This window comes from Pelecanus crispus, chromosome 8 (assembly GCF_030463565.1).
Source record: "Pelecanus crispus isolate bPelCri1 chromosome 8, bPelCri1.pri, whole genome shotgun sequence".
In the NCBI taxonomy this organism is placed as follows: domain Eukaryota; kingdom Metazoa; phylum Chordata; class Aves; order Pelecaniformes; family Pelecanidae; genus Pelecanus; species Pelecanus crispus.
In genome coordinates this window covers 21,538,460-21,549,505 of record NC_134650.1, presented here as the reverse complement: position 1 = coordinate 21,549,505, position 11,046 = coordinate 21,538,460, and the positions used below count along the sequence as shown (strand labels likewise).

The following is an 11,046-nucleotide window of genomic DNA, read 5'->3' as shown; positions in this document are numbered from 1 at the left end:
CTGGAAGTGTGCACTTGCTGTCCAGAAAGCCAGTTGTATCCTGGGCTGTATAACAAGCAGCGTGGTGGTTCTGTCCCTCTTTCTCCACTTTCTAGAGACTGCACCTGGAATGTGCAGCTCTGGGGGGCACACTCCAAGAAAGGCATGGACGTGTTGGAGTAGGTCCAGAGGAGGACCACAAAAATGGTCAAGAGGCTGGAACGTCTCTGCTATGAAGAAGGTCTGAGAGACTTGAGGCTCCTCAGCCTGGAGAAGAGAAAGCTCTGGGGAGACCTTACTGTGCCTTTGCAATATATAGAGGGGGCTTGAAGGAAAGAGACTTCTTTTTTTTTTTTTTTTAGAATTCCGGATTCTAAGAAAAGCGAGACCCCAAAGCTGGATGCAGCCACTACGCACGGGTCAAAAGCCCGGGCCCCTGCGAGCGCGGCCATCAGCCGGCTGCGGTGGCGTCGCGGCGCCTCCGGGTGCCGCTGTTGGCCGACGCGGAGCGGCGCCGGAGCCGCAGCCGCAGCCGCAGCCGCCGCCGCCGCAGCGTCCTGCCCCCGCAGGCTGCTCGCTCGCCCGGCGCCGGCCAGAGCGGCAGCGGCACGGGCAGCAGAGGCGAGAGGCGGCGCGGCGCGGCGCGGCGCGGCGAGCAGCGGCGTGCGAGCCGGCGCCGAGATCGCTGCCCTCCGGCGGCCCCTGCGCTCGCTGCGGAGAGCGGCTGGAAGCGACGGAGGCGACGGAGGGCAGCGGCGGGAGGGAGGAGCGCGGCGAGCGCTGCCGAGCATGGCGGGCAGGCAGAGGCAGAGGCAGAGGCGCCGGCGAGCAGCCGGGCGAGTGCTGCTGCCCGCTCTGCTGCTGTGCTTGTGCTGCCGGGCGGCGCCGGAGCGGATCCGCTACGCCATCCCCGAGGAGCTGGGCAGAGGCTCGCTGGTGGGGCCGCTGGCGCGGGACCTGGGGCTGAGCCCGGCGGACCTGCCGGCACGCAAGCTGCATCTCAGCGCGGAGAAGCAATACTTCACGGTGAGCGGGGAGAGCGGGAACCTGTACGTGAGCGAGAGGCTGGACCGCGAGGAGATGTGCGGCGACTCGGCGTCCTGCTCCGTCAGCTTCGAGGCGCTGGTGCAGAACCCGCTGAACGTTTTCCACGTCGACGTGGCCATCCAGGACGTCAACGACAACGCGCCGCAGTTCTTGCGAGACAATTTTCATCTCGAGATCAACGAATTGACTACTCCCGGTGCCCGCTTTGCCTTGGGCATGGCTGAAGACGCGGACGTGGGCAGCAACTCGCTGCAGGGCTACGAGCTGGAGGCCAACGGGTACTTCGCGGTGGAGGTGAAGGAGAGCCAGGACGGCAGCAAGTTCGCGGAGCTGGTGCTGCGCCGCGCGCTGGACCGGGAGAGCGAGCAGAGCCTGCGGCTGGTGCTGACGGCGCTGGACGGTGGCGAGCCGCCCCGGAGCGGCACCGCCCAGCTCAGCATCAACGTCACCGACGCCAACGACAACTCGCCCGTGTTCGCGCAGGACCGGTACCGCGCGAGCCTGCGCGAGGACGTGCCGCCGAGCTCGCCGGTGCTGAACGTCTCCGCCTCCGACGCCGACGCTGGCAGCAACGCGCGCATCACCTACGGCTTCGGTGAAATGCCGGCCAAGGTGCTTCAGAAGTTCGTGATGGACGCGGAGAGCGGAACGATCACACTGCAGGAGGCGCTGGACTTCGAGGAGACGCGAGGCTACACGCTCCTGGTGGAGGCGAGGGACGGGGGCGGTCTGGTGGCGCACTGCAAGGTGGAGGTGGAGGTGCTGGACGTGAACGACAACGCGCCCGAGGTGACGCTGACGTCGGTGTCGAGCCCGGTGCCCGAGGACGCGCCGGCCGGCACGGTGGTGGCCCTGCTGAAAGTGCGGGACCGGGACTCCGGGGAGAACGGTCAGGTGTCGTGCGAGCTGTCGGGCGAGGCGCCGCTGTCGATCGTGGCGTCGTCGGGCGGCTCGTACAAGGTGGTGACGGCGAGCGCGCTGGACCGGGAGCAGGCGCCCGAGCACCGGGTGACGGTGGTGGCCAGGGACCGGGGCATCCCGGCGCTCTCGAGCCGCGCGGCGCTGGTGCTGGAGGTGTCGGACGTGAACGACAACGCGCCGGTGTTCGAGGAGGCCGCCTACAGCGCCTACGTGGCGGAGAACAACGCGGCGGGCGCGCCGGTGCTGCGCGTGCGCGCGCGGGACGCGGACGCGGGCGCCAACGGGCGCGTGAGCTACTGGCTGGCGGGCGGCAGCGCGGGCGCGGCGGGCGCGGCGCCGTACGTGTCGGTGGAGGCGCGGAGCGGCGCGGTGTACGCGCAGCGGTCCTTCGACTACGAGCAGTGCCGCGAGTTCGCGGTGGCGGTGCGGGCGCAGGACGGCGGGGCGCCGGCGCGGAGCTCGACGGCGACGGTGCGCGTCTTCGTGCTGGACCGCAACGACAACGCGCCGCGGGTGCTGTGGCCGGCGGCGGGCGCGGGCGCGGGCGCGGGCGCGGGGTCGGCGCCGTTCGAGGTGGTGCCGCGGTCGGCCGAGGCCGGGTACCTGGTGGCCAAGGTGGTGGCGGTGGACGCGGACGCGGGGCGCAACGCGTGGCTGTCGTACGAGCTGGTGCAGGCGGCGGAGCCGGCGCTGTTCCGCGTGGGGCTGCACAGCGGCGAGGTGCGGACGGCGCGGGCCGTGTCGGAGAGGGACGCGGCGAAGCAGCGGCTGGTGGCCGTGGTGAAGGACCACGGGCAGCCGGCGCTGTCGGCCACGGCCACGCTGCACGTGGTGCTGGCCGAGAGCTTGCAGGAGGCGCTGCCGGAGCTGAGCGAGCGGGCGGCGGGCGCCGACTCGCCGGCGGAGCTGCAGTTCTACCTGGTGCTGGCGCTGGCGCTCCTCTCCGCCCTGTTCCTGCTGAGCGTGGCGCTGGCCGTGCTGGCGCGGGTGCGCCGGGCCGGGCCGCCCGCCGTCCTGCGCTGCCTGGGCGCGCAGCGCTTCTCCGTGGCCGGCGCCGCCTTCCCGGCCGACTTCTGCGAGGGCACCTTGCCCTCCTCCTACAACCTGTGCGTGGCGCCGGGCCGCGCCGTCGCCGAGGGCGCTTGGCTGCCGCCGCCGCCGCCGCTGCCCAGCCTGCCCGCGGAGGAGCTTCTCGGCGGGGAGCCCTGCGGGAAGCGGAGCCCGAGCAGCAGCGCCGGCGCGGGACAGCCGCCCGCGGAGCCCGACGCACCGCAGGTCTGTAAGCCCGCGCAGTCCTTGTCTCTGAGCCTTTCCTAACCTCTACGCCGCGGGCAGCGGGCTGTTGTTCCTCGTTTGTCTGCTTCGGCGCTTAGTCCGACCTATGTCTCCGTGAACGAATGAACTAATCCTCCACTGTGTCTTTTTAGCAGCGGGCAGTACGAAGCGGCACTTCCCGCGTCACCAGCTGTCACTCGTGTAGGTTCAGAGCGTTTCTTGCCATTCAGCTTGTGCTGGACAAAACGGTACAAGTGTGGTGGAGCTCCGACTGACGTTTTGCGTTTGTTGATTTTCTGCTCAGTGGGCAGTTAGCGACGGCACCTCTTCGTTCATCACACGTTCAGGTTCAGCCGAAGAATTTTCTCTACGAAACCTGTGTTGTCTGAAATGTTATGAGTTACTGGCGGTGAAGGTGGATCCTTACTGTGTAGAATGAGATGCGCTGATTCTACATGGCAGAGTCGGGAAAATGGGACTGACACTCGATGTTTGAGATTTTTCCTTCCTGATCGCTTTTTCCCGAAGTGATGTGCTTGCACCTGGGTGTCAGCTGCACCAAACCCCGTTGGTTTAATGCTCTTTCTCTTTTGACTCCTAAAGGAAACGCGTGTGTGGCTCCATGAAAGGGGAACTTACAGATTGCTCCTCCCTAACGAATGTTCCTCCCTTCTGCCGTGTGCCGTCACATCTTTGGGTGGAAGGCTGCTACGGAAATGGGAGCGTTAGTGGGACGGGTTAATCTTGTCCGAGTTTTGGGGTTTTGGGCAATTATTTCTCTTTTTGTGTTCCACCCTGAGTAGTGGTTCCCTCTTGTTTACCGTTCCTCATCTCTCTGCTCTACAAAGGCGTAGAATGGGATCTAAAAAAGAAAATCGTGCTTTGTTTTTCTGAACCTGTCTTCTTTTTCTATCAAGTTTTCCACAGAATATGTACTTTGTCCTGGTTGCTAGCGTTTAACGCTAAGGGTGTTCAATATGCTAGCTGTTTTATTTTTGTAACAGACCCCCGAACGGAGGGTGCATGTGCATCGCTTCCTGCTGCTGAGTTACTCTAGAATGGAGCACTGAGTCTGAGGTGTAAGCACGGCCTGTAGCGTGTAAGTGTATGACGAAAAATTCTGAACGGGTGGTTGGAGAAGGAGGGGAAAGGAAGACCAATTCAGAGCAGCCTTCGATGAGCACGTGAAAAGTAACAAAGTCGAGAGGGGAGCGCAATCGCTGAGGAGGACGCCTTTGAGGGCGGATCTTCATTGCTCGCCTGTGCTCTTGGTCATGGTTTGGGAAACTAATGTGGCTGGTGCCTTTCCAGTATGAGGCTGCTTTGACCTGCAGAAAGGCTGAGAAGAAAGTCATTCAAGCATGACTGCTGCAAAAGCTGTGCAATTCATAGTGGGCACGTGCATTTGGACTAATAGACTAAGACTCGTAATATTCTATACGTCGTATTAAGACAACTTGATATCTATATTACATGACCATTACAAGAACCTGTAGTGTGTTCCCAGGAAGGTCTTCTAGGGAGAAATCCCAGAGCCCGTGGCAGGTGCCTGAGCAGCCCCACCTCCTCAGGAGTTGTGCGGGCTTGGGGAGCTTAGGTTCTCCGTTTCAGTTGATTGGCCCCCACCTTCTTCAGCCTTCAAATGTCTGATCTCAGTCAACAATGGTGGAGTGGTTAATTTAGACCGTGTTCCGTATGGACTGAAGCATATAAAGTTGCTGCTGCTTCGGTTAATGAGCCTGATACCTCTGGTTCTCCGGGGGGTGGGTGTGAACGTCACATGTGTTGTACTTCCGAGCCTGTTTTCTTTTGCTATCCTTGTACGAGTCATTCAAGCATGATGGCTGCAAAGATTCGTGATGGGCATTGTGCTTTTGGACGAGTGGGATAAGAGTAATAATATTGTACATTCATATTAAGAGAAACTTAATTAAGAGTAATTTTTCCCGTACGGTACAAATACCATTGCCACGGGAGGCCTCTGCCTTCGTCCTGGTTGTGATCGCCTCGAGGAGAATAGAAGAGATGGGCTCGAGGGGAAAAAAAACAAAGAAGAAAGCCAAGGCAGGAGCTGAGCGCTGTGCGGGAGCCGATGTGTGCGTGGCGGCGGTCCGGTGCCCGTGGGCAAGGCCGGGCAGGCAGCGCCGGGCAGCGCTCGGTGCCTGCAGTGCCGGGAGGAGGCTGCGGGCGCCGCTGTTGACCGAGGAGGAGCGAGAGGAAGGCCGGAGCGCTGCAGGCAGCCCCGCCCGCTGCGGCCCGGCTCGCTCGCTCGCTCGCTGGCTGGCTCGGCGGGCGGGCGTTCTGCGAGCGTCCCCGCGGTGCGGAGCCGTGCTGCAGCGAGGCGGAGGGTCCGTCGGCCGCGGGCGGGAGCGGGAGCCTAAACCGGAGCGGGAGCCGGAGCGGCAGCCGGAGCGGGAGGCGGATCGGCGGATCGGCGGATCGGCGGATCGGCGGGCAGTGGTGCGGTGCCGGCGGTGCGGCGGCGGCGATGTGCGCGGCGGGGAGGCGCCGGGTCCGGCGGGAGCGAGCCCTGCTGTGGTGCGTCCTGGTGGCGGCGTGGGAGGCGGCGTGGGGGCAGCTGCGGTACTCGGTTCCCGAGGAGATGCCGAAGGGCTCGTTCGTGGGCGACGTGGCCAAGGACCTGGGGCTGGAGCTGCCGGCGCTCCGCCACGGCGGCGTCCACGTTGTCTCCGAAGGTAGGACGCAGTATTTCACCCTGCACGGCAGGACGGGACATTTAGTGACGGCGGAGAGGATAGACAGAGAGCAGCTGTGCGAGAGCATAACGCAATGCGTGCTGCGGTGTGAGGTGATAGTGGAGGGGGAAATGAAGGTTTATGGAATCGAAGTGGAAATCACGGACATTAACGACAACGCGCCCAGCTTCAAGGAAATCGTGCTGGAGGAGGCAATTAGCGAGACGACAGCGCCGGGGTCGCGGTTTCCCCTGGCCGAGGCTCACGACCCGGACGTGGGTCCGAATTCCCTGCAGAGCTACGAGCTGAGCGGCGACGAGCACTTCTCGCTGGCCGTGCAGGCGGGCCCCGGCGGGGATGAGCGTCCCGAGCTGGTGGTGGCGAAGGCGCTGGACCGGGAGGAGGCGGCGTTTCACGAGCTGGTGCTGAGGGCGAGCGACGGCGGAGAGCCGGCGCGCACGGGCACGGCGCGGATCCGCGTGGCGGTGCTGGACGCGAACGACAACGCGCCCGTGTTCAGCCAGGCGGAGTACACGGTGCGTGTGCCGGAGGACGTGCCCGTGGGCTCCGCCCTCGTCACCCTCACGGCCACCGACGCCGACGACGGGCTGAACGGCGACGTGAAATACTCGCTGAAGAAAATCACAGAGAAAGCCTCGCAGATTTTCCAGCTGGACAGCGAGACGGGAGCGATCACGCTGCTGCGGAGCTTGGACTTCGAGGAAGGCGACTCGTACGAACTGGAGGTGCAGGCACGGGACGGCGGGGGTCTTTCCGACACGGCGAAAGTCTCGATCACGGTGACAGACGTCAACGACAACGCGCCGCAGATTTCGGTGCGGTCGTCGGTGAGCGCGATCTCTGAGGACGCCCCGGCGGGGACGGTGGTGGCCCTGCTGCACGTGCAGGACCGCGACTCGGGGGCGAACGGCGAGGTGCGGTGCAGCATCGCCGAGCGCCTCCCGTTCCGGCTGGAGAGGTCGTTTGATAATTACTACAGCATGGTGACTGCCGAGGACCTGGACCGGGAGGAGGTGGCGGAATACAACGTGACGGTGCGGGCGGCGGACGGCGGGTCGCCGGCGCTGTGGAGCAGCGCGGTGCTGGCGCTGCGGGTGCTGGACGTGAACGACAACGCGCCGGTGTTCGCGGAGGCACGCTACAGCGCCCGGCTGCCCGAGAACAACGCGGCGGGCGCGCTGGTGCTGACGGTGCGGGCGGCGGACGCGGACTGGGGGCAGAACGCGCGCGTGCGGTACCGGCTGTCGGAGGGGCGGGTGCGGGGCGCGCCGCTCTCGTCCTACGTGTCGGTGCAGGCGGAGACGGGCGCGCTGTACGCGCTGCGCTCCTTCGACTACGAGGAGGTGCGCGAGGTGGGGCTGTGGGTGCGGGCGGAGGACGGCGGCGCGCCGGCGCTGAGCAGCAACGTGTCGGTGCGGCTCGTGATCGTGGACGAGAACGACAACGCGCCGCAGGTGCTGTACCCGCCGCCGGCGCCGGCGCCGGGCGCGGGCTGGGCGGGCGTGGAGCTGGCGCCGCGCTCGGCGGAGCCCGGGGCGCTGGTGGCCAAGGTGGTGGCGGTGGACGCGGACGCGGGGCAGAACGCGTGGCTGTCGTACGAGCTGGCCAAGGCGACGGAGCCGGGGCTGTTCCGCGTGGGGCTGCACAGCGGCGAGGTGCGCACGGCGCGCTTCGCGCTGGCCCGCGACGCGGCGCGGCAGAGCCTGGTGGTGGTGGTGAAGGACCACGGGCGGCCGGCGCTGTCGGCCACGGCCACGCTGACGGTGGTGCTGGCCGAGAGCGTGGCCGAGCTGCTGTCGGAGCTGGGCAGCGCGGCGGCGGCGGCGGCGGCGGCAGCGCCGGGCGAGCCGGCCGGCAGCCTGACGCGGTGGCTGGTGGTGGCCGTGGCGGCCGTGTCCTGCCTCTTCCTCGCCTTCCTGCTGCTGCTGCTGGCGCTGCGCCTGCGGCGCTGGCGCCGCTCGCAGCTGCTGGCGGCGGGCAGCGGCGCCTTGCGCGGCGTCCCGGCCTCGCACTTCGTGGGCATCGACGGCGTCCGCGCCTTCCTGCACTCCTACTCGCACGAGGTGTCGCTCACCGCCGACTCGCGCAAGAGCCAGCTCCGCCTGTCGGCCGGCAGCTGCTGCGACACCCTCCCGGCCCGGCCGCCGCCCGACGAGCCCGCGCCGCTGCTCGGGGAGGACCCTGCCGGCGCCCGCCGCGCGGACCCCGCCGCTCCGCCGGTGAGTTCCTCTGGCGAGACTTCCCTGCCTTTCCTTTCTTGGTAGTCTGCACTTTTTCTCTTTCCGTCACCCTTGCTCTCTGCGCGCACGTAAGGCGACTCACAGCTCTGCGTGTCGGTGCCTATTGCTCATTTAGGGCGTTCGCTGGAGCTGTCATCAGCCTCCTACCTGGTGTGGAAGGTGGGAGAAGTGAGGGTACTTTGGTGTTCTGTCCTTTTTCTGGTAGGGGAAGTAGATGTAAAGTAGCTGTAAGCGTAGTAGAAGAGGTGCATCTACGTGTGCATCGGTTCTGTGGTTTCAAACCTCCCCTCCTGGTAGAGGAGGCCCGATCCATGGCCTGATCGTGGTATATGTTACAGGGAAGTGGTCTGGGGCACTGGTCTCTTGATAAGATGTTCTTGCAGATTATGAGGGTTAAAGCACACCATGCAAGTTCTGAGGGGATGGAGATGAGAAGTGTGGGAGCTGCGCCCGAGGGGCTGCTGAATTACAAGAGAGAGATGGTTTGCTGTGGTTTCAGGCAATGTGAGTTTCATGTTCCTGAGTAATTTTGGCCTAAGACACATTATCCCGGCTGTACTGGGAGCCCTCTGTGGTTCTTCCTGTGTGTTTGCACGTGGTTATGATGTCCTTAATAATTAACAGCTATGTACTTATGAGAAGTGCCATACTGGGAGCTTTGGGAGGAGCCAACAGTGTTTCCATTACCTGCTAAATACCTTAATTCAGTGTCTACTCTAAGTGCCATAATCTGGAAGAGTATGTTCAGTTTCTCCCCTTTGTTACATAGGTCCCATAGTGGTGGTCCTGTGCATGTTCCTTTTCTTATAGTCCAAAGAAATTACTCTGAGAACTGTGGCTATGGTCTTTGGTGTGAGCTCCCGTGTGATCCTCCTGTGTACCTTTTACCAACAAGATACTCTTCTTGTGTGCCTACTACAGTTGACGTGATCTGAAATGTTAAGCTCTGCTTCCTTCACTTCTGCAGGCTTCACATTCCTTCCTTGGTTCTTCTCCTATTCTAAAACTGGGCCTCAGTTTGGCTGGTGGTCCTTAAAAGTAGAGACCTGTTCAAATGATCAGGCTGAGGGAGCAGTTTCCATCCATACCTTGAAGGTGTTCAGCTGCCAAGACAAAGACACTGATATGCTTCTGTTGCCCTAAAATGTCACCAAAGGAAATGCTGTTTCAGCTGTGGCTGATGCATGGCCAAAAGCTGGGCATTGTCCATGGTTCAACTAAAGGCTGTGAATGCCGAGCAAGGAGGGTGAGAGGCTGGCTCCCAACCATGAACATAAGTGGGTCAATGTGGTTTTAGCTGGGCGGCTGGGCGGTGGTTTGATTTCATGCCTGGTGCCAAGGCCTGTGCCATTTATGTTCTGATCCTAGCTTTGCTGTCCTGAAGGGCAATGGTAGTCCTCTGACAATAAAGAATTTGAGTGTAAGAGTGTACCTAGAACGATGATGCATGTGTAGAACAGCTTACAATTCCTGCGTGTGCAATCTTCTTTATCCACCTCTATCTCCCTGGAACGTTGTGATGTAGAGTTTCCTCATAGCTGTAATTATGCTTTCTTTCAGGCCTTGGTTTCCTGGAAGGTCATGGTTCCTTTTCCCCGTTTCTGGACAGTGCTTTTGCATTTGAAACTGTATGCATTTTCTTGCAGCAAATACTGGCTTCAGCCACCTAAGACAGATTTTTAGGTGTGAGGAAAATGAAGCAAAAGCTAAGCCAGGATTCTCTTAACAGAATCTCTCTTAATCTCTAGGGAGAATAACAGGCCACAGAGTAGAAAAAACCACATGAGAGCTGATGAATATTGCAGAAAATGAAACCCCCTACCATGTAGTGCAGAGTAAGACCTTAAGGTCACACTTGGAGCTTGAGACCTCAAGGACTTCCAGGTGCTCTGGAGGATGAATTCCAGTACCCGCACTGAAGACCAAGACATCCTCCCAGTGACTTTACTCTGACAACATTTTCTCTTCTGAGGCTTCCTTGCATACTTTGTTGGGGTTTTTTCTGTTGTTGTTGTTGGGTTTTTTTGTCTCTTTTCCTGGTCTCCTATGTATGTAGGTTAAATTAGAAGTAGCAGGATATCTTCTCCTGTGTGTTAATGCCTCTTGCTCATTCTACAGCTGGTACAGAAGGCAGGAGATGTGAGGGTACCTTTGTGTTACATTTTTGGTAGGGAGAGTAGGTGAAAGCATGACTACAGCCAAGTTGTGTCTCTGTGAAAGAGTGCATGTGATAAAAGAGGGGAGGAGATTGCACCTATGCCATTAGTTTGATGACCCAGTCTCTGTTGGATGACCTAATCTAGAAGAGTATGTCATGATCCTTTTGGTTTTGCATAGTTTAACTTCTTGCCTTGCTCGTTTTCATAGGAAACGCTTTCCTGGAGGTGTTTCCTCAAAATGTTACTGCAAGAAATGTTCTTGCTTGCCAAATACACATGGTAAGAAGCCATATGCTGTTCATGGTAAAGGAGAAGTGGACGGTGCACCTTCTCTTTCAATGGAGTCTACCTGTAAATGATGAAGATCTACAATAACCATGCAATCTGAGAAGGGTTTGAGGAGAGTCTCGGGGCTGTTGTGTGTGAAGAGATACTGGTGGAGACATGGCATGTGTTTTGTCCACTCCCAGGGTTTATTGCTGGCCTTCTGAAAAGGAGCCCGAAGGTGTCAGATTTAAGCACAGATTTAAGCTTTTCATTAGCACGGTGTTGTAACATATCTTCCAAGCTGCGCATGTGCTGAGGAAGGATGATGTTGCCTTTCAGCTGATACTTTGGTGACTGGGTCTTTATTTGAGCTCCATATTGCTTATGGCCTTTAGAACTTTTTATGTTTCTTCAAATTATATGGGATGAGCAGAAAAATCT

General features: G+C 60.7%; 2 protein-coding genes across 2 annotated transcripts; both read left to right on the top strand.

The window, feature by feature from the left end:
* Positions 1-768: 768 nt before the first annotated feature.
* On the top strand, positions 769-3,661 carry LOC142594181 (protocadherin gamma-B5-like). Its single transcript, XM_075715657.1, has 2 exons — positions 769-3,222; positions 3,527-3,661. The coding sequence occupies exons 1-2, from the start codon at positions 769-771 to the stop codon at positions 3,659-3,661; spliced, it is 2,589 nt and encodes an 862-aa protein (XP_075571772.1).
* Positions 3,662-5,710: 2,049 nt separating this feature from the next.
* Positions 5,711-9,109, top strand: LOC142594180 (protocadherin gamma-A5-like). Its single transcript, XM_075715656.1, has 2 exons — positions 5,711-8,158; positions 8,990-9,109. The coding sequence occupies exons 1-2, from the start codon at positions 5,711-5,713 to the stop codon at positions 9,107-9,109; spliced, it is 2,568 nt and encodes an 855-aa protein (XP_075571771.1).
* The last annotated feature ends 1,937 nt before the right edge of the window (positions 9,110-11,046 follow it).